General features: G+C 40.3%; 1 protein-coding gene across 5 annotated transcripts in view; it reads left to right on the top strand.

Annotated features, from left to right (window-relative positions):
• The first annotated feature begins 203 nt into the window (after window positions 1-203).
• ida (anaphase promoting complex subunit 5 ida) overlaps window positions 204-26,677 on the top strand; it is a 348,644-nt gene continuing 322,170 nt past the window's right edge. For 2 of the 5 annotated variants that reach the window (XM_070093407.1, XM_070093403.1), the window contains exons 1-2: window positions 897-1,079; window positions 12,527-12,682. In XM_070093407.1, coding sequence (XP_069949508.1) covers window positions 12,538-12,682 — 145 coding nt within the window. In that variant the 5' untranslated portion in view covers window positions 897-1,079; window positions 12,527-12,537. Of the gene's footprint in view, window positions 420-895; window positions 1,100-1,412; window positions 1,737-12,526; window positions 12,683-26,677 lie in introns of those variants that run through there. The other 3 variants (XM_070093406.1, XM_070093405.1, XM_070093404.1) reach the window with 3 other exon arrangements.

Below are 26,677 nucleotides of genomic sequence, written 5' to 3'. Positions count from 1 at the left end.
TGAATTTGAATTTGAATTTGAATACCGGCAAGATGAAATTAAGACACATGTGCAACATCTGGGTATCTTTTGCTGGTTTTGGCAATGAATTCTAGTTCTTAGGGCCCTTTATGTGCATTGTATTTTTGAATAGGGTGAGGAGGACACGAAGGTTGTCGAAGAAAGTTTTGTGCCTGTGTTCTGTTATAGCTATCAAGGAGACGTTTGAGAGAAGGGTTTATAATGGAGTTTAATGTTTTGTATATATATTAGGCACAATAATAAATGTGGATATATTGTATATTAAGTAAGTTCAAACTCCTGAAGAGTGGAGGGGTGTGTTGCCTGGCGCAGGAATTGATGATCATCCACACAGCAGCTTTGTGTTGAGTTATTAATGGTTTAAGGTCGTGATAGATCCCCAAGCACAAGTATTATAGGTGAGTGATAAATGAATGGTTTAAAACTGACAAGTTGAAGATTGAGACACTTATGCAACATATGGGAATCTTTATTGAAGAAACGTTTCGCCACACAGTGGCTCCATCAGTCCAATACAAATCAGAAAGGTGTAGGAAGAGGAGTTTGAGGTAATCAGTCCCTCAGCCTGGCGGAAGTGGGGGTGGTGGAGGGGGGCGGGGATGGGGGTGGTGGAGGGGGGCGGGGATGGGGGTGGTGGAGGGGGCGGGAGGTGAGGGTTGTGTAGGGGGCGGTGGTGGAGGGGGGTGGAGGGGGCCGGAGGTGGGGTGGTGGAGGGGGGCGGAGGGGGTTGGGGTGGTGACGGGGGGTTAGGGTGGCGGTGGCGGGGCAGTCAAGTTTGTGTGTGTTGCACTAACATGTTCACTGAAGGAGTAAGACTTGTGCCTCTACTAGTGTTAAGACTCGGGGAAAGACGGTGATGATCCAACATGACAGTTTAATATTTTTGTCGCTCCTTCCTGAAACACATTGTTTTCTTCCTAATTCCTGCCCAGATTAACTTAATAGTATCTTCTTCCCGGACTGAAGGAAAGAACTAGAGCACAATAAAGCGTCACTACTGGTGGCCTTTAATAACCCCAACAAGAAGTTAAAATTTTATTTTTGAGTTGAGGTGTTAAGTAAGTTTATTTTGGTACAGGTACATATAAGTTCAATTATTATACATAGTAACATATATGTAAATTACCTAGGATAACCCAAAAAAGGTGTATATATGTTAGTGTATAGTTGATTTGCAAGGCTCTGAAGAACGTCATACAAGTGAACTAAAAGCAAGTTAGTGTTTGACTAAACCCTTGTGAGTTTAGCGCTTAGTTCTGTCTATATTAATAATCTCCCAAAATAATAGTTTCCACAAGAAATGAGTACTTATTTCATGATGTATATAGTTTGTACAGTATGTATTACAAGGTGTAAAATAACGGTTGGTGACACAGTGCTCACCCAGAGTGTCCACGGTTCACTCCTCGCCACGGCTGTAAACCTTGCCACGGCTGTAAACCTTGCCACGGCTGTAAACCTTGCCACGGCTGTAAACCTTGCCACGGCTGTAAACCTTGCCACGGCTGTAAACCTTGCCACGGCTGTAAACCTTGCCACGGCTGTAAACCTTGCCACGGCTGTAAACCTTGCCACGGCTGTAAACCTCGCCACGGCTGTAAACCTCGCCACGGCTGTAAACCTCGCCACGGCTGTAAACCTCGCCACGGCTGTAAACCTTGCCACGGACGTTAATGTGTGAATCAAGTGCACTACTAACCGAGCTACAGGACACCGTAAGTAAGTTTATTTAGGTGCAGGTACACAAGTACAATTAAGTAGGTACCTGGGTGTTAGTTGACTGGTGTGGGTGGCATCCTGGGGGACAAGATTGAAGGACCACAATGGAAGTAAGACAGACAGAGTCCTCGATGACACACTGACTGACTTGGGTTATCCTGGGTGGCTAACACTCCTGGTTAAAAACCCCAACAAACCTTATCTTAACTATTTCCTTGCTAATGTCCTGTTTGCCCAAAATGCTGTGCATTCTATGGGCTTTCTAATTATTTCATATTTTGTACCATGATTTGAAACAAAATTTACAAAATGTTCGAATTTAGTAATCCAAAATGTGGATACAGTGGCAACGTTTCAGATATTAAATCATTAACAATGAAGTGTTATGTCATATCGTGTAAGTTGGTGTGTGTGTCAGGTTGAATGTTTGGACCAGAGGTGTATATTCTAGGTGTGCAACGTGACTGCTGCACACTTACAATATACATCTTAATAATATAATCGTGAATTATAAAGGGAAACTAATTTTTCTGTCCCCTCTTAGGAAGTGTTGTGGCAGTTTTGAGATGGCACAGCAAAGTCCACTGTGCTACTCCATGGTAGCACAGTGCTACTCCATGCCAGTGCAGTGCTACTCCATGGTAGCACTGTGCTACTCCATGGTAGCACAGTGCTACTCCATGGTAGCACTGTGCTACTCCATGGAGTAGCACTGTGCTACTCCATGGCAACTCAGTGCTACTCCATGGTAGCACTGTGCTACTCCATGGTAGCACTGTGCTACTCCATGGTAGCACAGTGCTACTCCATGGTAGCACAGTGCTACTCCATGGCAGTGCAGTGCTACTCCATGGTAGCACTGTGCTACTCCATGGTAGCACTGTGCTACTCCATGGTAGCACTGTGCTACTCCATGGTAGCACAGTGCTACTCCATGGTAGCACTGTGCTACTCCATGGTAGCACAGTGCTACTCCATGGTAGCACAGTGCTACTTCATGGTAGCACAGTGCTACTCCATGGTAGCACAGTGCACACCCTGTGACAATGACCACTATTCACACTTTACATTTTGTCTCCATATTAACCATAAGGAAGGATAAAAAGGCACAATACTGTGACTGGAACAAAACACAGATTTCACTAGTCAGGGGCCCTGAGACTGTTCAACTGCCTCCCAGTATACATAAGGGGGATTACCAATAGACCCCTGGCAGTCTTCAAGCTGGCACTGGACAAGCACCTAAAATCGGTACCTGACCAGCCGGGCTGTGGCTCGTACGTTGGATTGCGTGCAGCCAGCAGTAACAGCCTGGTTGATCAGGCTCTGATCCACCAGGAGGCCTGGTCGCAGACCGGGCCGCGGGGGCATTGACCCCCGGAACTCTCTCCAGGTAAACTCCAGGTAACAACATCTTGTAGTTTATTGGCTTTGTTATTTTGTCCATAGACATGTTTTACTTAATATATTTCATTATAGACAATTGATCTGCTAGTTCCTTTCTAGAATGTTCTGCTTCAAACTCATTTGCTAGTTTTTTTCTGACAGTTTTTTTTATACTTGTATTTAAAAAATATAATAATACTAGACATCTTATTTAATGCTAGTTTAGCTAATCCATAAATTTTGTCATGGTCATGAAGGCCTCTATGAAAAGGAATCCCATAAAATTTAACTTTAATCCCATTCTTAATAATTTATTTAGATCTGTGCTATGTCATTCAAAAGCATTGTACATTCAAATCTCAGGCTGTTTAGAAAAAGTAACGAAGGAGGGCAGTCAGTTACAATTAAACTCCCTAGGGTTGTAGTCTCCACAAGCTTGAGAGCAACAAGTATGACAGATCATTCAGTATGTAATGAGGAAGCATAGTTATTAATTCTGAGACACCTCTTAAATCAGCACTTCTTGCTCTCCCACGACCTGAGTTAATGAAGCTCTCAGCATAACCTGTGTGGTATTATTTTTTGTCATCAGGCTGTTTTTTCCAGAGCACTGAGTTTAGTAAGTAATCAGAGATGAGGATTGTGTATAATTAGTTTCTTGGGAGGGTAGGCAGGCATGCTCTTGTTTCCTAGCATGATGCAGTCCAAACACGTTAATGTGTGTGGCTGCTATTTGAATCCATCTTGATTATCTTGTCCCATGTTTTAGTAGTTCTCTAGAGACAACATTGTTTTGAATGCTATCCAGCAGCTTCAATCCTAAGAGTTTACTTTCATTCCCATTTAAGGGATTAAAACGTCATTGACTGGTGGTGTATAGTTGGCATGCAGGCATAGGATTACATCTATGTAATGTACCGTTTCTTGGATGCCTTTGAAGGGATCATCATCATCATCATCATCATCAGTTATCATCATCAGTAATCATCATCATCATCAGTAATCATCATCATCATCATCTCCAGTGTTTACTGCCAAATCCAGTTTTCAGTATATATATTTGTATATATATTTGTGGCAGATGTTGCAAGTGTATGGTGTAGGAGGTAGGTTACTGAAAGCAGTGAAGAGTTTTTACGAGGATAGTGAGGCTCAAGTTAGAGTATGTAGGAAAGAGGGAAATTATTTCCCAGTAAAAGTAGGCCTTAGACAAGGATGTGTGATGTCACCGTGGTTGTTTAATATATTTATAGATGGGGTTGTAAGAGAAGTAAATGCGAGGGTCTTGGCAAGAGGCGTGGAGTTAAAAGATAAAGAATCACATACAAAGTGGGAGTTGTCACAGCTGCTCTTTGCTGATGACACTGTGCTCTTGGGAGATTCTGAAGAGAAGTTGCAGAGATTGGTGGATGAATTTGGTAGGGTGTGCAAAAGAAGAAAATTAAAGGTGAATACAGGAAAGAGTAAGGTTATGAGGATAACAAAAAGATTAGGTGATGAAAGATTGAATATCAGATTGGAGGGAGAGAGTATGGAGGAGGTGAATGTATTCAGATATTTGGGAGTGGACGTGTCAGCGGATGGGTCTATGAAAGATGAGGTGAATCATAGAATTGATGAGGGAAAAAGAGTGAGTGGTGCACTTAGGAGTCTGTGGAGACAAAGAACTTTGTCCTTGGAGGCAAAGAGGGGAATGTATGAGAGTATAGTTTTACCAACGCTCTTATATGGGTGTGAAGCATGGGTGATGAATGTTGCAGCGAGGAGAAGGCTGGAGGCAGTGGAGATGTCATGTCTGAGAGCAATGTGTGGTGTGAATATAATGCAGAGAATTCGTAGTTTGGAAGTTAGGAGGAGGTGCGGGATTACCAAAACTGTTGTCCAGAGGGCTGAAGAAGGGTTGTTGAGGTGGTTCGGACATGTAGAGAGAATGGAGCGAAACAGAATGACTTCAAGAGTGTATCAGTCTGTAGTGGAAGGAAGGCGGGGTAGGGGTCGGCCTAGGAAAGGTTGGAGGGAGGGGGTAAAGGAGGTTTTGTGTGCGAGGGGCTTGGACTTCCAGCAGGCATGCGTGAGCGTATTTGATAGGAGTGAATGGAGACAAATGGTTTTTAATACTTGATGTGCTGTTGGAGTGTGAGCAAAGTAACATTTATGAAGGGGTTCAGGGAAACTGGCAGGCCGGACTTGAGTCCTGGAGATGGGAAGTACAGTGCCTGCACTCTGAAGGAGGGGTGTTAATGTTGCAGCTTAAAAACTGTAGTGTAAAGCACCCTTCTGGCAAGACAGTGATGGAGTGAATGATGGTGAAAGTTTTTCTTTTTCGGGCCACCCTTCCTTGGTGGGAATCGGCCAGTGTGATAATAAAAAAAAAAAAAAATAAATAATATTTTTTTGATTCATTTGTTTGTTGACTGATCTTAATAAAACTTTATATGACCTTATTTTATGCACTCTTATTCAAACAGTAAAAAAATTAATGAAATCAGACGATAAAAAAAATGGAAGTGCAAATTGCAGCCTCCGTAATATTTTTGGGCTGAGATAAACCAGAGATAATTGAAACAGCAGAACCGGAAGTCGTGGATACAGGGGTTCTATTACATAGTATTTATTGCCCTTGTAGTTTAGAGATAGGCTTAAACTTGTACAAAATGCTCTGCATAACCAGGGACTTCATATATATTCATTATCAAGCTTCACCCATTTCTGTACAAACAATGTATCATGTGGAAATAAAGTTTGAATTTGAATGAATTTGAACTGTTTTATGTACTGTATACTAATTTCATAAAATAATTGTGTTAGTTTATTTTAGAAATAATTTACTTAGGTGTATCTTACATAAAGATGATGGTCACCGCCCAATAAGCCTGACCTCAATTGTAGGCAAATTACTAGAGTCAATTATAGCTGAGATTATAAGAAGCCATCTCGATAAGCATAGCTTGATTAATGATACTCAGCATGGATTCACAAGAGGCCGGTCTTGTCTAACTAATTTATTAACTTTCTTCAGTAAAGCTTTTGAGGCTGTTGACCACGATAAAGAATTTGATATTATTTACTTAGATTTTAGTAAGGCTTTTGATAGAGTTCCGCACCATAGACTGTTAAAGAAAGTGGCAGCTCATGGCATTGGGGGAAAAGTGCTCTCATGGATCGAGTCATGGCTAACTGACAGGAAGCAGAGAGTGTCCATAAATGGGGTTAAATCCGAGTGGGGATCTGTAACAAGTGGCGTTCCACAGGGATCAGTCTTGGGCCCGTTGTTGTTTATAATATATATCAATGATCTTGATGAGGGAATTACTAGTGATATGAGCAAATTCGTCGATGACACAAAGATAGGTAGGATAATCGATTCAAACGTAATTGTTATGGAACTTCAGGAGGATTTAAACAAACTCTATTCTTGGTCAGAAAAGTGGCAGATGCAGTTCAATGTAGATAAATGCAAGGTTCTGAAGCTTGGGAGTGCCCATAACCCTAGTACTTATAAGTTAAATGATATAGAACTTAGCCATACAGATTGCGAAAAGGACTTGGGGGTTATGGTGAGCAGCAACCTTAAACCAAGACAGCAATGCCTAAGCGTACGTAATAAGGCAAATAGATTACTGGGATTTATATCAAGAAGTGTAAGCAACAGAAGTCCAGAGGTCATACTGCAGCTTTATACATCATTAGTAAGGCCTCACCTAGATTATGCAGCTCAGTTCTGGTCTCCATATTACAGAATGGACATAAATTCGTTAGAAAACATTCAGCGTAGGATGACTAAATTAATACATAGCATTAGAAATCTTCCTTATGAAGAAAGATTGAAGACTCTTAAGTTACATTCACTTGTTAGAAGAAGAATGAGGGGAGACCTGATCGAAGTGTATAAGTGGAAGATAGGTATTAATAAAGGGGATATTAATAAGGTCTTGAGGATGTCTCTCCAAGAGAGAACCCACAGTAATGGATTTAAATTAGATAAGTTTAGATTTAGAAAGGACATAGGAAAGTACAGTGGACCCCCGCATAACGATCACCTCCGAATGCGACCAATTATGTAAGTTTATTTATTTAAGTGCGTTTGTACGTGTATGTTTGGGGGTGTGAAATGGACTAATCTACTTCACAATATTCCTTATGGGAACAAATTCGGTCAGTACTGGCACCTGAACATACTTCTGGAGTGAAAAAATATCGTTAACCGGGGGTCCACTGTATTGGTTTGGAAATAGGGTAGTCGATGAGTGGAACAGTCTACCTAGTTGGGTTATTGAGGCTGGGACTTTGGGTAGTTTCAAATTTAGGTTGGATAAGTATATGAGTGGGATGAGTGGGAGGGGTTGGATTTGAGTGGGACTTTCACATCAGAGCTTATTTCTTGGGTGGCATTGAAAATTGGGTTGGGCAAATGTTTTGTTAGTGGGATGAATTGTAAAGGACCTGCCTAGTATGGGCCAACAGGCCTCCTGCAGTGTTCCTCCTTTCTTATGTTCTTATGTCACCAAGAATGATTTAACCTGGGCAAGGCAAGAGGGTATGGGCAAGTTTGCTAACACCTTATCATATTAATGGTCTACAAAACTGATTAGTAGATGCATAAGATATGTGCAACACTTGGGTGTCTTTAGTGTGGAAATATTTCATTAACCAGTGGATTTATCAGTCAGTTATAGAGAAGAGAAAAGTTAATATGAGGTGATCAGTCCCTCAGTCTCAATAGGAGGTGTTTTGATTTATCAAGGCCTCAGCCTTGATAAAAATAAAGTAGATATAACAAACAAAGTTTATTTCTTTGCAGTGTTACATTAAGATTATGAAATTACAATAATGGGGTACAGTGCAAAGAGAGCCACTTATCATGCCTAGGCATTATGGGCAGACTTAATTTAATGGCTTACGTACTGCTTAATACGAAAGGAATTGTTCATAGTTTGTTTAAGGTATACTTCTTTGTTTATAGCAGACAGTAGTTTTATTCTAATTACAATATGTAGTTTCATTAATGAATATTGAAATGAAATTATAGGAATATAACATTGTGAGTTGTTGAAAGTATGTAGTTAACAGTATAAGAATGCTACAATTGGGTGTAAGGCTGTATTGTTTTGGGTAGGTATTTATACTACAAAGTAGGATTAACCCTTAAACTGTCCGAATGTAAATATACATTGACGTGCGGCAGGCTCCGAACGTAGCTCTACATTTTTTTTACACGCTTTCAAATGTGGAAAATCAATGTCAGAGCGCTACGCATGTGAACGTAGATCTGCGTTTTGACAGTTTAAGGGTTAATAATGTATGAACTTTGGGCATCTAGACTTGAAGTTAAAAATTTGGATAGTTGTTTTGGTAAAAGTTTAATATTGAGTATTGAGTATTTAGTTTAGGGTGAGTCGGTTGTTTTTGAGAAGAGCCTTAAACTGGTGTTCAGACCTGGTTACTTTAGTATTTACTGGTAATGAATTCCAAATTTTGGGGCCCTTTATGTGCATAGAGTTTTTACACAGTGAGATATGGACAAGGGGTACATAAAAAAAAGATCTGTGTCTTGTGTTGTGGCTGTGTGTCCTATTTAGGTTGGTGAGGAGAAATTTGAGTGGAGGGTTTATGTTTTGAGTGTAGTGTTCTATGTATGTAGTAGGCACATGAATAAGTATGGATGTTCTTAATGGTGAGCAGTTTTAGACCTTAGAATATTGGTGGAGTATGTTGTTGGGAGTGGGAATTTATCATCATTCTGACTGCAGCCTTTTGCTGGGTTATTAGTGGTTTTAGGTGATTTAATGTTGTTGATCCCCATGCACAAATTCCATGTGTGTGATAAGGGTAGGTGAGTGAATGATACAGTGCAAGGAGAGCTGATTGTGGAACATAGTACCGTATCTTTGATAGTATGCCCACTGTCTTAGAGATTTTCTTAGAAATTTGTTGAATGTGTGTCTGGAATTTGAGGCTGCTGTCAAGGTGGATTCCTAGGAATATTCCCTCTGTGAGTCTTGTGATGGAGACATAAATACTGGAAACAGGTGTTGCACAAGTCTTATTCATTTACTTGTCAGTTTTGTATATCATTATTATTATAATACAGTGGTACCCTGAGTTTCGTACAGCTCCCAACTCGAACAATTATGTAAGTGTATTATTGTAAGTGCTTTTGTAAGTGTATTTTTGGGGGTCTGAAACGGATGAATCTAATTTACATTATTCCTTATGGGAACAAATTTGTTCGATAACAGCACTTGAACAGCCTTCTGGAACGAATTATGACTGAAACTCGGGGTACCACTGTATCTGTCTTAGAATCTTGGTACATAGAATTTTTCTACAATTCTAATGCTTTCTTCTTAACCTATAGGTGTGACCTACTTTCACTAGTGATCTCTGCCCACCTGTGACACCATTTCTACTTTCTTCACTTCACCTCTCTCTGGTATAAAGTATCCATCCTTGTACATCTGCTTTAGATTTATCAAGGCTGAGGGACTGAACATCTATCGAAGCTGAGAGACAGATCACCTGATATTACCTCTTCCTGCTGTCCACCATTTGTTTTCTGTATTAAACTAAGTCACTGGTTGGTGAAATGTCTTCATATATCTTTTTTCATTCTAGCACTTTGTGCTGACATTTCGTGGTTTAAATAGATACCTGGGAATTAGTTAACTGTTGTGGGTTGCATTGTGAAGGAGGACCTGAAGAAGGATCCCAAAATAAATATGCCATACTCCTTAGCTTTACTACTTTGTGCTGCCTGAGTGACTAGTTTAGTGTTCACCCCATCCTTCATTTTGTGAGCAGTAGTGCAAAAATACAATTATAGAGGTCACAATTGGTCTTTGTCACACTCCACTGAGTATAGTTACCTTTTTTTAAAGATAGTCGTTGCATATACATATAGTATGTTATTACATCCTCATATTTTGAATGTTGGACAGGAAAATAACCATGCCACATGTAAACTAAATAATGTAGATGTTAATATTACGGATTGCTAAAAGGATTTAGGAGTTCTGGTTAGCAGTAATCAGAAACCAAGACAACAGTGCATAAGTGTTTGCAATAAAGCTAACAGAATCCTTGGCTTCATAGCAAGAAGTATAAATAATAGAAGTCTTCAGGTTGTTCTTCAACTCTATATATCTTTGGTTAGGCCTCATTTAGATTATGCTGTGCAGTTTTGGTCACCGTATTACAGAATGGATATAAATGCACTGGAAAGCGTACAAAGGAGGATGACAAAGCTGATCCCATGTATCACAAATCTTCCTTATGGGGATAGACTGAGGGCCCTGACTCTGCACTCTCTAGAAAGGCATAGAATCAGGGGGGATATGATTGAGTTGTATAACTGGAAAACAGGAATTAATACAGGGGATGTAAGTAGCGTGCTAAAAATATCTAACATCGACAGGACTTGCAGCAATGGTTTTAAATTGGAAAAATTCAGATTCAGGAAGGATATAGGAAAGCACTGGTTTGGTAATAGTTGTAGATGAGTGGAACAAACTCCCGAATACCATCGTAGAAGCTAAAACGTTGTGTAGTTTAAAAATACGTTGGATAAATACATGAGTGGGTGTGGGTGGGTGTGAGTTGGACCTGACTAGCATGTGCTACTAGGTCAGATGCCATGCTCCTCCCTTAAGTGATGTGACTGACCTGACTAGGTCAAGGCATTGGCTTAAGCCAGTGGGAGAATTGGACCTGCCTCGCATAGGCCAATAGGCCTGATGCAGTGTTCCTTCTTTCTTTTTTTTTTTTTTTTTTTTTATTATCACACCGGCCGATTCCCACCAAGGCAGGGTGGCCCGAAAAAGAAAAACTTTCACCATCATTCACTCCATCACTGTCTTGCCAGAAGGGTGCTTTACACTACAGTTTTTAAACTGCAACATTAACACCCCTCCTTCAGAGTGCAGGCACTGTACTTCCCATCTCCAGGACTCAAGTCCGGCCTGCCGGTTTCCCTGAACCCCTTCATAAATGTTACTTTGCTCACACTCCAACAGCACGTCAAGTATTAAAAACCATTTGTCTCCATTCACTCCTATCAAACACGCTCACGCATGCCTGCTGGAAGTCCAAGCCCCTCGCACACAAAACCTCCTTTACCCCCTCCCTCCAACCCTTCCTAGGCCGACCCCTACCCCGCCTTCCTTCCACTACAGACTGATACACTCTTGAAGTCATTCTGTTTCGCTCCATTCTCTCTACATGTCCGAACCACCTCAACAACCCTTCCTCAGCCCTCTGGACAACAGTTTTGGTAATCCCGCACCTCCTCCTAACTTCCAAACTACGAATTCTCTGCATTATATTCACACCACACATTGCCCTCAGACATGACATATCCACTGCCTCCAGCCTTCTCCTCGCTGCAACATTCATCACCCACGCTTCACACCCATATAAGAGCGTTGGTAAAACTATACTCTCATACATTCCCCTCTTTGCCTCCAAGGACAAAGTTCTTTGTCTCCACAGACTCCTAAGTGCACCACTCACTCTTTTTCCCTCATCAATTCTATGATTCACCTCATCTTTCATAGACCCATCCGCTGACACGTCCACTCCCAAATATCTGAATACGTTCACCTCCTCCATACTCTCTCCCTCCAATCTGATATTCAATCTTTCATCACCTAATCTTTTTGTTATCCTCATAACCTTACTCTTTCCTGTATTCACCTTTAATTTTCTTCTTTTGCACACCCTACCAAATTCATCCACCAATCTCTGCAACTTCTCTTCAGAATCTCCCAAGAGCACAGTGTCATCAGCAAAGAGCAGCTGTGACAACTCCCACTTTGTGTGTGATCATCTACCCCTCCAGTATATGGATAGTCTCCGAACATTGCCACTAAAATAACTGGTCATTTATCAGGTTACAATCTCTGTATATAATAACCCATTTATCTGGTACATACGTACAGTGGTACCTCGAATTTTGAACAGCTCCTAACTCAAACAATTATGTAAGTGTATTTTTGTAAGTGTTTTTGTAAGTGTATTTTTGGGGGCCTGAAATGGACTAACCTTACAAACTGAACTGCCAAAGATACTTATCTAGCAGATACTAGTCTAGTAGTGACAAGGTCTTGATTTCTACTGATCTTGGTGCTTACTCCATAAACATGTTTTAAGTAACACATTTCATTATGATAGGTGATGGATCAGCTGGTTCCTGTCTGCATTCTTTTACTTTATTTGGATTCATTACCTATTTCTTTTCCAACAATGGTTTTTAAACTTGTTTGAAAACATAATATATTTTCAACTTTCTCTTTATTTAATGCTGTCTTTGCTTATTTTGCATTATTGGAGAGGCAGCTTGTTTCATGGCAGGTGGTAAGTAAATGTATAAATTTATTACAGTTCTGTTACTTTTTTTTCACAGGGTAAAAAGTTATGATTGGTCAGAGGGTGTCTTTCTTGTATGGAGGTTCAAATAGACGAGAGAGAGATGTCGTTACTCCTCACAGCATATCAATCCTACTTTTTATTGAAAAGTACACAAGGATGAGACCTAAATATTGGGAGCACAGGCCAACAGGTAAGCGTTTGTATTTGTTTCCAAAAGTTACTTATTATACAGTATATAATGACAAGCTCTTCAGTTAATACTATAGTGATAATATTCTATTGACATTTGTGGACCAAATATTACATAGCATCAGATGTTTCCAATACAGTATTATACTCGTCTAATGTACAGAACTTGAAAACTGTGTTATTGTTTGACTTATCACTGTTGTTGAACTGTTTGAATTAAAGTACGTACAGTGGATCCTCGACCAACGGCATTAATCCATTTCAGAGAGCTAGCCGTTAGTCGAATTAATTTTCCCCATAAGAAATAATGGAAATAGTTAACCCTTTGACTGTTTACGCCATATATATACAGTGGACCCTCACATACCGTTGGCATCACATAACGTTAAATCCGCATAGTGATACATTTTATCGTTAAAATTTTGCCTCGCATAGCACTAAAAAACTCGCTCAACGCTGTTCGTCCGAGACGCGTCTAATGTGCGGCCTGAGCCAGCCTCACATGTTCCGCCGGTGGCATTGTTTACAAGCCAGCCTCCACGGTAACATCCAAGCATACAATCGGAACATTTCGTATTATTACAGCGTTTTTGGTGATTTCATCTGCAAAATAAGTGACCATGGGCCCCAAGAAAGCTTCTAGTGCCAACCCTACAGGAATAAGGGTTAGAATTACTATAGAGATGAAGAAAGAGATCATTGCTAAGTATGAAAGTGGAGTACGTGTCTCCGAGCTGGCCAGGTTGTATAGTAAACCCCAATCAACCATCGCTACTACTGTGTCCAAGAAAATGGCAATCAAGGAAGCTGTTCTTGCCAAAGGTGCAACTGTGTTTTCGAAACAGAGATCGCAAGTGATAGAAGATGTTGAGAGACTCTTATTGGTGTGGATAAACGAAAAACAGATAGCAGGAGATAGCATCTCTCAAGCGATCATAAGTGAAAAGGCTAGGAAGTTGCATGAGGATTTATTAGAAAAATGTCTGCAACTAGTGATGTGAGTGAATTTAAAGCCAGCAAAGGTTGGTTTGAGAGATTTAAGAAGCGTAGTGGCATACATAGTGTGATAAATAACAAAAAAAAGGCACAATGCAGTGACTGGAACGATACACAAATAACCCGCACATAAAAGAGAGAAGCTTACGACGACGTTTCGGTCCAACTTGGACCATTTACAAAGTCACACTAACCAGAAGTGGAGCAGGACGGCTATATATGGGCAGGAAGAGGTGGTGGTAGTAGTAGTACAAGAATGGTATATAATACCGACAAGATGAAATTAAGACACATGCGCAACACCCGGGCATCCCTATCGTAGACGTTTCGCCATCCAGCCAGCCACTGGATGGCGAAACGTCCACAACAAAGACAACCAGAAGCCGCACATGTGTCCTAATTTCATCAGTAGTAGTAGTAGTAGTAGAAGGGGTAGTAGTAGTGGTAGTAGCAGGGCCGGATTAAGAAGTCTCCGGGCCCTAGGCTGTTCAAATTGGCGGGGCCCCTTTGAGTTATGGGTAAGTGAAGCGACCCTTTCCAGCTTGGGGGTGGGGGGGGGGTCGGTGTGAGCCTGTTTAAGGTCTAATTAAATACATTCTGGCTATTTAGATTAAATTTAATAGGGAAAGTACATCAAGACAACCAAAACCATTTACCAACAGCCATTATAACTATCTTGTTAAATCATGCATTTTAAAGAGAATAAACTCAAGACAGCATAGTATTACTAGATTAGGCTATTGAAGTAGTGACATCATGTACCTATTATATTCAGCATAACCACTACAGCACTATTATTCCCTTTATAAATCACTGACCATTATTGTTATCATTGCATCATGCATAAGACTATCAAATCATATAAACTCAAGAAAGTAAAGAATTGTTTATATTCACAGGCACTTCTTAAATAAACTTTTTTCTGGATTTCATATTGGCAAAATCATCAATTATATTCTGAAAATCAATATTTCTTGTTAGATCAGACTCAATGGTCAACAAGGCTAGGTTACACAATTTGTCTTGGCTCATTGTTGAACGGAGCTGGTTTTTCACTCTTTTCAAAACAGAAAATGAACTTTCTCCTTCACAGTTAGCAGCTGGAAGTGTTAGGTAAAGGCGATACACTATGTCAACATTAGGGAAGGTTTCTGAGATACCTGCATTTCTTAAATGTTTCAAAGCAGCTGAGGGTGCATATTTTTCAGGTGGAGCTTTAATCTGATTCATATACCCAGAAAAATGAACTATTTCTTCAACAAATGTGTCCTGAACATCTGCTGAAAGGTGTTGTTGCAACTTTAATGCAGCTTTTCTCAATTCTGCATCTGGCATAGTAGTAATTTTGAACAGAAATCCAAACTTGTCATTGAGATTCTGGTAGATTTCTTTTCTTTTCACCAATTCTGTAATCAGTGAATCCAGAATGACGAAGTATGTAGCTGTCTTACATTTCTGCCTTGGTAGCAACACAATTTCATTGTCTGGCTCTTCAAAATTGCGTTTCCTCTTCCTTGACCGCTGATGATCAGCCCGGTAACTGTAGTCTTTCACCAGCAGTTTAGCTTTCTCTTCAAACATTTCAAAAGCTTCATAATTGCGAAGTGAGCTTACAAATTCCACTAAGCCTGCATAGAGGTTAGCACAAGTAGCCATTTCAATTTAAATTTTCTGAAGTGTCTTGTTCGTGGCATTTAACCGTTCCAGTATACAGTCCCAAAGCACACACAGTAAGGCCAATTCAAAATCTTCCAATTTTGATGCTAAGCTGGCTGCTTCGCTTCTTGTAGTTGCTGTCTGGTCTTCATCCTCTGCTATTTGGATCAAAGCAGAACGTATTTCAGCAAAGCTGTCTTTCAAAGCATGTGTTTCATCATGCTGCGCTGACCACCTTGTTGTTGATAATGATTTGATGACATCTCCATGAATGGTTGACTCGAGTATACTCCACCGATGCATTGAAGCAGAGAAAAAATTAAAGAGTGCTTGTAAAAGTCCAAAAAATGAAACTGCAGCGACACAACACTCCACAGCACATGACCCAACAAGATTAAGAGAATATGCTGAGCAGGGCACATATTCAGCGAGTGGGTTGATTTGCTTGATACGGGCTTGCAATCCATTATATTTACCCGACATGTTACTTGCATTGTCGTAGCTCTGGCCACGGCAATCCATAATAGAGAGATCATGTTCAAGCAGAGTATCCAGTACTACATTCATCATTGTTTCTCCATCATGGCCTGAAAGAGGAATGAATTTTCTGAAGCGCTCTACAGGCTTACCACTGGAGTCGACAAAGCGAACAATGAATGTCAATTGATCTGTATGTGAAATATCTGGTGTTGAATCTACACTTATTGCAAAGTATTTTGCAGTTTTCACAGCTGCTATGATGTTATTGAGGACCTTCTTAGTCATCAGTTCAATAAATTCATTGCATATAGTAGATGACATGTAAGATACAGTGCCTCTTCCTGCATTCCCAAGGCGTGACACATGATTTGCTAAGAATGGATCGAATTGTGCTAACAGTTCTATGATCCCTAGGAAATTGCCATTGTTTTCCGAACCAAAAACCTCATTTTCTCCACGGAAAGCAAGTCCTCTTAGAGCTAAGAATTTTACAACAGCAACAACTCTTTCTAGAACTTTTCTCCAATAAGTGCGCTCTTTTTCAGTTTGATTTTCCAAATGAGAATCCAATAAGCCTTTTTTCTGTGCACGAAATACACTGGCTAAAATGTCAGCTCCTGTGAGTGGTGCTGTTTTCATGTTCCTTGAAATGCTTGGAATTTTTCCAGTCATTGAACCCCTGTGTGAAGGTATATTTTCTTTGGTAGAAAATAGCTTGCATGCTGAACAGTACACTTTTCTTGAGCTTTCAGAGTATACCATCCATGATCTTTTCACAGTTTCTGAATTTGCAAGCTTCCTATAAAACATAGATGACTTTAAACAACGACGACTTCCATCATCATAAATCCTTGCTGATTTCCTAAAGTCAATGTTCAGAGTTTGACTGAAGCTTTCTGCAATGAAAGCATTACGTAGAGAATCTGGGATTACATTTGGCCATGAGGCAGGATCTTTTAAGACAAATCCTGTGGATGAAATGTCTGTTGAGACATTGAGAGGAGACACAAAAGAAGTAGATGCTGGCTGAGAAATAATGGAGGGAGGGCTTCCTGTATGATCTGACGTATCTGCAGATTCAACTGTACTGGTAACATCAGAAACTGTTTTCGTGAGCATGTCTGTGATCTTTCTGCAGCTTCCTACATCTTTCTTTTTCTGTTCTTCTTCTTAAATTTTCTTTCTTTTCTGTGACCCACTCGCATAAGAACGTCCAACATCACGTTCACGAGATGCCATAATGAGGATGTATCACTGTCTGTAATCATGCAAATACAAATTTTTCATTATCAATTATTATTAATTTTTTAATTATTAATTTTTTTTTTCTGTCAATTGGGGGGATATGGCCCTTGTAGCCCCCTTTCCTCTGGCTGCGCATCTAAAAATTCAAAACGTTACCAGAAAGGAGTCATATACAGAACTTTTACCATAGATTAGGTTAGTGATTTGGGCTACAAATATTTTACTAATTCATCCTTCTTGATCTCCAATTTACTTAAACAGAAATCATACCGAGTCCAAGAACAATGCACAGTGGTATTTATATTACCATTTTCATAACTAAACTAATCATTATGCTTTGCATGATATATGGCGTACCACCATAGATAAGGACATGAGAATTAAAGAATGCAGGGACAATTTTCAGTTTCACCCAACCAACGATTTTCTGATATGGCTTATGTGTTTCTGGGAAAATATGTAGTAAATTAATTGATGTTCTACATCACTTCCGTCGCAACTTGAAAACTAAGCATTTGTGACGGAAGTGATGTAGAACAATCAATTGAGATCTGTTATTGAAATGATAAAGACTTAAAGACAGGACAAAGTGCTTTTAAAACCTACAAACGGAAGTCAGTTTGCGTTTTTAGGTTTTTCTTTATAGTATTTTTACCAAAAATGCGTCTTTACTGGTCAAGTAACCCTATCAGGTACCTCCCTTAACATTTAGAGGCAAAAACAAACAAACATCCATACACATCAATGTCTATCAACAACACTTCAGTTAATTTATCACAGTAAAAGTCTAGATAACGTGTAATTACTACAGAAAGTTGGAGAGGAATCTCCCATACTCACCCATTAGCGGGAAAACACAACTGTTCTGATGTAGACAAAGGCGTGTTGAGTGTTGCCATCTATGGTTAGGTTTATTTATTTTTATTTTATTTTATTTCATTATTTATTTTTGTTTTGATTAATTTTTAAAAATCAATTTTACTCTCCAAACACTTGAACTTTTTAGGTAGGGACCCCTTTGCACTTGCACCATGTGCGCAGTCTTGGATGAGCCCCTGAACCCCTTGGACCGCGGGGCCCCCAAATGCGCGGGGCCCTAGGCAAATGCCTAGTTTGCCTATGTGGTAATCCGGCCCTGGGTAGAAGTGGGGAATAAGGAGGACGAGCCAGTCAAATACAAAGGAAGGGGAGCACTGCAAGAGAGCTAGGTGCCCACAGAGGGAGAGCAAGCACACAGAGGTGCGTGAAAGGGGAAGTGGTGAAATAAACTACTACTACTACCACCACCTCTTCCTGCCTATATATAGCCGTCCTGCTCCACTTCTGGTTAGTGTGACTTTGTAAATAGTCCAAGTCGGACCAAAACGTCGTCGTAAGCTTCTCTCTTTCATGTGCGGGTTATTTGTGTATAGTGTTATAAGGCATGGTGAGGCTGCCAGTTCGGACCACAAAGCAGCTGAAAAATATGTGCAGGAATTCAAGGAGTACATAGACAGTGAAGGACTGAAACCTGAACAAGTGTTTAATTGTGACGAAACAGGCCTGTTTTGGAAGAAAATGCCAAGCAGGACCTACATTACTCAGGAGGAAAAGGCACTCCCAGGACATAAGCCTATTAAAGACAGGCTTACTCTGTTAATGTGTGCCAATGCTAGTGGTGATTGCAAAGTGAAGACTTTATTAGTGTATCACTCTGAAACTCCCAGAGCGTTCAGGCAAAAGAATATCCTCAAGGCTAATTTGTGTGTGCTGTGGAGGGCAAACAGTAAGGCATGGGTCACTATGACTGGTTACACCAAACATTTGCCCCCAATGTGAAAAATTACCTAACTGAAAAGAAATTAGACCTTAAGTGCCTCCTGGTGTTAGACAATGCAACTGGTCATCCTACAGACTTGGCAGAGCAACTTTGTGGGGACATGAGCTTCATTAAGGTCAAGTTTTTGCCTCCTAATACCACTCCTCTCCTGCAGCCCATGGACCAGCAGGTTATTGCAAGCTTCAAAAAACTGTACACAAAAGCTCTGTTTGAAAGGTGCTTTTTAGTGACCTCAGAAACTCAATTGACTCTAAGAGAGTTTTGGAGAGATCACTTTAATATCCTCAATTGTGTAAACCTTACAGGTAAGGCTTGGGAGGGAGTGACTAAGAGGACCTTGAACTCTGCTTGGAAAAAACTGTGGCCAGAATGTGTAGACAAAAGGGATTTTGAAGGGTTTGAGGCTAACCCTGGGAATCCTATGCCAGTTGAGGAATCAATTGTGGCATTGGGGAAGTCCTTGGGGTTGGAGGTTAGTGGGGAGGATGTGGAAGAGTTGGTGGAGGAGGACAATGACGAACAAATCACTGATGAGCTGCTAGATCATCTTCAACAGCAAGAGGGCAGACCTGAGGAAAATGCTTCGGAGGAGGGGAGAGAAAAATTGAAGTTACCTACTTCAAAGATTAAGGAAATCTGTGCAATGTGGCTTAAAGTGCAAACCTTTATGGATGAAAATCACCCTCAGACAGCTATTGCAAGCCATGCTGGTGACTATTACACTGACAATGTTGTGAAACACTTTAGGAAAGTCATAAAGGAACAAGAGGTACAGACCTCTGTGGACAGATATGTTGTGTGACAGAAGTCCAGTGACTCTGAAGCTGGTCCTAGTGGCATTAAAAGAAGAAGGGAAGTAACCCCGGAAAAGGACTTGACACCTCAAGTCCTAATGGAAGGGGATTCCCCTTCTAAACACTAAGACCATCAACACTCTCCCCTCCTCCCATCCCATCAATCATCACCAGATCTTCAATAAAGGTAAGTGTCATGTAACTGTACATGTCTTCTTCAGTTTGTGTGTATTAAAATTAATATTTCATGTAAAAATTTTTTTTCATACTTTGGGGTGTGAGGAACGGATTAATTTGATTTCCATTATTTCTTATGGGGAAAATTAATTCGCATAACGATAATTTCGCATAACGTTGAGCTCTCAGGAACGGATTAATAGCGTTATGCGAGGGTCCACTGTACGTCTTACGCGCCACTGTTTCTGACGTATTAATACACGTAAATTCTAGCGGCTTCAAATCTAGCGGGAGAAAGCTGGTTGGCCCACATGTGAGAGAATGGGTCTGTGTGGTCAGTGTGCACCACATAAAAAAAGTCCTGCAGCACACAGTGCGTAATGAGAAAAAAAAAAAAATGACCATTTTTTTTTGGATTAAAACTCCGACTTTGAGGTGTATTTTCGTATGGTATTTATCGTTGTATTCTCGTTTTCATGGTCTCAAGTGATAAAATGGAAAACATATTACAGAAATAGAGATGATTTTGACTACTTTCATGATGAAAACGACCTTGAAATTGAGCTCAAAGTAGCAGAAATGTTCGATTTTTACCAATGTTCAGGAGTAAGCAAATCACACCACAAGTCCAATACACGTCAACTGGGGAGTCTAATATTCTTTCACTAGTGCACTGATATTATTTATACCATTTTTACAATAATGCAGTAGTCTGCATACCAGTAAATTTTGTATTTTTTGTTTGAATAAAAAAATCAAAATAGAAAGCAATAGTAATGTAAGAGGGGTCTAGAGACGTGACTAATGAACAGAGGAAATGTTATTTTAGTGCCAAGAATGTCTCCATTGTTTATTCTGGACCCTATTTTGAAATTGGCTTCTTTTTTAATTTGTGTGAAATTGGCCAAATTGCCAATTTCTGACCACTTTATTGGGTAGTTCAAATCGGTAAATGGACGGTTTCTTGTACTCAACTGATAGATAGAATGGAGTTCTAAAGAAATAGCTATGAGTTTGGTTGACTGGAACAATGGAATTGGCTAAAAACAGGGCTCAAAGTCGGCGAAATCGCTGATACGTATATTACGCCGAGACCGCTTACTTCGCGGGAGCGTAATTCCGTGAGTTTTCGACCAACTTTAATACTTTTGGTGTCATTACCATCGGGAAAAGATTCTCTATCATTTCATAAGAAAAAATAATTTTTTTTTTTTCAAAAATTTATCGAAATAGAATGACAGTTTCAGAAAGGGGCCTGCGACAGTCAAAGGGTTAATCTGTTCCAGACACCCAAAATAATTTTTTTTACATGAAATATACATTTCCCTGCAAAAATGAATGGGACATGCAAAATAAACAATAATTAAATGCCACTTACCTTTATTGTGGAGTTGATGAGTGATGAGACGGTAGGAGAGCAAATGATGCAGGTGTTTTATTGTTTGGAAGGGGAATCCCCTTCCATAAAGACTTGAGGTATTAAGTCCTTTGGTGGGGTTATCTCCCTTTTTTGTTTTTTAATGCCACTAGACCAGCTTGAGAGTCACTGGACCCCTGTTGCACCAAAAATCTGTCCAGAGAGCTCTGTTTCTCACATGCCCTTAGGATTTCCCTAAAATGGGACACAGTGTCATTGTACATGTTGCCAATATGGCTTGCAACTAATGTGACAGGATAAAATTCATCGATAAATGCTTGCACCTTTGTAAACATTGAACACATTTCCCTAATCCTTGACGAAGTCATCTTCCTCTGTCTCTTGTCCTCCTGCTCTGAAGAACATTCCTGAGATGTGATCTGTTGCTGTTGCACCTGAAGCTCTTGCAGGTCTGCAGTGGTTAGTTCTTCCTCGTCGTTCTGCACCAACTCTTCCACATCCTTGCCACAAACCTCCAACCCCAAGGACTTCCCAAATGACACAATAGCTTCCACTACTGGCATAGGCTCCTGAGTGTTAGCCCCAAACCCTTCAAAATCCCTCTCTTGTACACATTGTGGCCACAGTTTCCTCCAAGCAGAGTTCAAAGTCCTGGAAGTCACTCCCTGCCAAGCCTTACCTATAAGGTTTATGCAACTGAGGATATTGAAGTGATCTTTGAAAAACTCTCTTAGGGTCAATTGAGTGACTGAGGTCACTTCAGGGCACTTTTGAAACACTGTTTTTGTGTAGAGTTTTTTGAAGTTTCAAATAACCTGCTGGTCCATGGGCTGGATGAGAGGAGTTGTATTAGGAGGCAAAAACTTCACTTTAACAAAACCAAACTCCTTTGCAATTTCCTCTTGCAAGTCGTGAGGATGAGCAGGAGCATTGTCCATTACCAGGAGGCACTTGAGTGACAATTTCTTTTCCTGGAGGTATTTTGTCACAGTGGGGCCAAACACACCAAAAAACCAGTCCAAGAAAAGTTCCCTAGGCACCCATGCCTTACTGTTTGATCTCCACATCACACACAAATTACCCTTGATGATATTGTTTTTCCTGAACACAGTGATACACCAACAAAGGCTTCACTTTGCAATCACCACTAGCATTACTACACAACATTAATGTCAGTCTGTCTTTCATAGGCTTATTTCCTGGGAGTGCCTTTTCCTCCTGAGTAATGTAGGCCCTGTTTGGCATTTTCTTCCAAAACAGACCTGTTTTGTCACAATTAAACACTTGTTTAGGTTTTAAGTCTTCAGTCTCTATGTATTCCTTAGAGTCCTTCACATATTTTTCAGCTGCTTTTTTGTCTGAACTGCCAGCCTCACCATGCCTTACCACACTGAATATGCCACTACGATTCTTAACCCTTTGACTGTTTCTGTCGTGTATATATGTCTGACGAGCCACCGTGTTTGACGTATATACGTATACTCATAAATTCTAGCAGCTTCAAATCAAGCAGGAGAAAGCTGGTAGGCCCACTTGTGAGAGAATGGGTCTGTGTGGTCAGTGTGCACCATATAAAAAAATCCTGGAGCACACAGTGCATAATGAGAAACAAAAAAAATCTCCGACCATTTTTTTTTAATTAAAATGCCGACTTTTTGGTCTATTTTCATATAGTACAGTGGACCCTCAACCAGCGATATTAATCCGTTCCTGAGAGCTCATCGTTAGTCGAAATAATTGTTAGTCGAGTTAATTTTCCCCATAAGAAATAATGGAAATCAAATTAATCCGTTCCTCACACCCCAAAGTATTGAAAAAAAAATTTTACCACATGAAATATTAATTTTAATACACACAAACTGAAGAAGACATGCACAATTACATGACACTTACCTTTATTGAAGATCTGGTGATGATTGATGAGATGGGAGGAGGGGAGAGTGTGGGTGGTGTTAGTGTTTAGAAGGGGAATCCCCTTCTATTAGGACTTCAGGTGGCAAGTCCTTTTCTGGGGTTATTTCTCTTCTTTGTTTTTTAATGTCACTGGACTTCTGTCGCACAACATATCTGTCCATAGAGGCCTGTACCTCCCGTTCCTTTATGACATTCCTAAAGTGTTTCACAAGATTGTCAGTGTAATAGTCACCAGCACGGCTTGCAATAGCTGTGTGAGGGTGATTTTCATTAAAAAAAGGTTTGCACTTTAAGCCACATTGCACACATTTCCTTAATCTTTGAAGTAGACAACTTCTTCAATTTCTCTATCCCCTCCTCCGGAGCAGTTACCTCAGGTCTTGCCTCTTGCTGTTGAAGATGATCTTGCAGCTCATCAGTGGTTAGTTCTTCATTGTCCTCCTCCACCAACTCTTCCACATCCTCCAACCCCAAGGACTTCCCCAATGCCACAATTGATTCCACAACTGGCATAGGCTTCTCAAGGTTAGCCTCATATCCTTCAAAATCCCTTTTGTCTACTCATTCTGGCCACAGTTTCTTCCAAGCAGAGTTCAAGGTCCTCTTAGTCACTTCCTCCCAAGCTTTACCTATAATGTTTACACAGTTGAGGATGCTAAAGTGATCTCTCCAAAACTCTAAGAGTCAATTGAGTTTCTGAGGTCACTACAAAGCACCTTTCAAACATAGCTTTTGTGTAGAGTTTTTTGAAGTTTGCAATGACCTGCTGGTCCATGGGCTGCAGGAGAGGAGTGGTATTAGGAGACAAAAACTTGACCTTGATGAAGCTCATGTCCCCAGAAAGTCGCTCTGCCAAGTCTGAAGGATGACCAGGAGCATTGTCTAATACCAGGAGGCACTTAAGGTCCAATTTTTTTTCCAGGAGGTAATTTTTCAGTGGGGGCAAATGCATGGTGTAACCAGTCATAGAAAAGTCCCTAGTGACCCATGCCTTACTGTTTGCCCTCCACAGCACACAGAAATTAGCCTTGAGGACATTGTTTTGCCTGAATGCTCTGGGAGTTTCAGTGTGATACACCAATAAAGGCTTCACTTTGCAATCACCACTAGCATTAGCACACATCAAGAGAGTAAGCCTGTCTTTCATAGGCTTATGTCCTGGGAGTGCCTTTTCCTCCTGAGTAATGTAGGTCCTGCTTGGTATTTTCTTCCAAAACAGGCCTGTTTCGTCACAATTAAACACTTGTTCAGGTTTCAGTCCTTCACTGTCTATGTACTCCTTGAATTCCTGCACATATTTTTCAGCTGCTTTTTGGCCCGAACTGGCAGCATCACCATGCCTTATCACACTATGTATGCCACTACGATTCTTAAATCTCTCAAACCAACCTTTGCTGGCCTTAAATTCACTCACATCACCACTCGTTGCAGGCATTTTTTTAATTAAATTGTCATGCAACTTCCTAGCCTTTTCACATATGATCGCTTTAGAGATGCTTTCTCCTGCTATCTGTTTTTCGTTTATCCACACCAATAACAGCCTCTCAACATCTTCTATCACTTGCGATCTCGGTTTCAAAAACATAGTTGCACCTTTGGCAAGAACAGCTTCCTTGATTGCCGTTTTCTTGGCCACAATAGTAGCGATGGTTGATTGGGGTTTTGTGTACAACCTGGCCAGCTCGGAGACACGCACTCCACTTTCATACTTAGCAATGATCTCTTTCTTCATATCCATAGTAATTCTCACCCCTTTTTGCTGTAGGGTTGGCACTAGAAGCTTTCTTGGGGCCCATGGTGACTTATTTTGCAGGTGCAATCGCTTAAAACGCTGTGATAATATGAAATGTTCCGATTGTATGTTTGGATGCGACCACGGTGGCTGGCTGGCTTGTAAACATTGGCACCCACGGGACAAGTGAGGCATGCTCAGGCCACATGTGGACACATCTTGAACGGAACGAATCACATTGGTCGAGTTTTTTAGCGCTAGTCGAGGCAAATTTTTTGCGTTAAAATGTATCGCTAGTCAGATTTAACGTTATACGATGCCATCGTTGGTCTAGGGTCCACTGTATTTATGGTTGTATTCTCATTTTCTTGGTCTCATTTGATAGAATGGAAAACATATTATAGAAATAGAGGTGATTTTGATTGATTTTACTATAAAAAGAACCTGGAAATGGAGCTCAAAGTAGGGGAAATGTTTGATTTTTGCCGACTTTCAAAAGTAAACAAATGATGTCATTGTCCAATAAATGTCCAGCTACCCATTCTGATATGCAGTCATGAATGGGTTGACATTATTTGTACAATTATTACAGTATTGCAGTAGTCTGCATAACAGTAAATCTTCTATTTTTGTTTGAATAAAAATTCAAAATAGAAAACAAGAGTAATATCAGAGGGGCCGGGAGACGTGACTGATGAACAAAGAAAATGTTATTTTAGAGCCAGGAATGTCTGCATTGTTCATTCTGGACCTTATTTTGAAATTGTCATATTTTTTAGTTTTTGTGAAATTGGCCAAATTGCAAATTTCTGACCACGTTATTGGGTAGTTGAAATCGGTAAATGGGCAATTTCTTGTACTCACTCAATAGAAAACAACGAAGTTCTAAAGAAATAGCTATGAGTTTGGTCGACTGGAACAATGGAATTAGCCGATAATAGGGCTCAAAGTGGGCGAAATCGCCATTTTGTAAATATCGCCTAGGTCGCTAACTTCACAAGAGCGTAATTCCGTCAGTTTTCCATCAAATTTCGATCTTTTGGTGTCACTACAATCGGGAAAAGATCATCTATCATTTCATAAGAAAAAATAATTTTTTTTTTTTTAAATTTTGCGACACCAGGAGACACCTCAGGATTTGGGGTTGCGACAGTCATGGGGTTAAATCTCTCAAACCAGCCTTTGCTGGCCTTAAATTCATCAATATCATAACTATTTTGAGGCATTTTCTTAATGAGATCATCAAGGAACTGCCTTGCCTTTTCACAAATTATAGACTGAGAAATACTATCTCCTGATAATTGTTTTTCGTTTATCCATACCAATAACAGTCTCTCTATCTCTTCAATTATTTGCGGTCTCCGTTTTGAAAACATACTTGCACTTTTCGCAACAACAGCTTACTTGATTGCCTTTCTGTTCACCAAGATAGTACAGTGGACCCCCGCCTTACGATATTAATCCGTTCCTGAGAGCTCATCGTGAGCTGAAATTATCATTAGCTAAATTAAAAAAAAAATTTTTTTACCATGTGAAATATTAATTTTAATACACACAAACTGAAGAAGACATGCACAGTTACTACTCTAATAAGAATAGAATACATGACACTTACCTTTATTGAAGATCTGGTGATGATTGGTGGGATGGGAGGAGGGGAGAGTGTGGAAGTTATTGTTTGGAAGGGGAATCCCCTTCCATTAGGACTTGAAGTAGCAAGTCCTTTTCCGGGGTTACTTCCCTTTTTCTTTTAATGCCACTAGGACCAGCTTGAGAGTCACTGGACCTCTGTCACACAACAGATC

The sequence above is a fragment of the Cherax quadricarinatus genome, chromosome 42 (assembly GCF_038502225.1).
Source record: "Cherax quadricarinatus isolate ZL_2023a chromosome 42, ASM3850222v1, whole genome shotgun sequence".
NCBI lineage: Eukaryota > Metazoa > Arthropoda > Malacostraca > Decapoda > Parastacidae > Cherax > Cherax quadricarinatus.
Note: the sequence above shows the minus strand (reverse complement) of the source record. Positions and strands in the feature narration are given on the sequence as shown.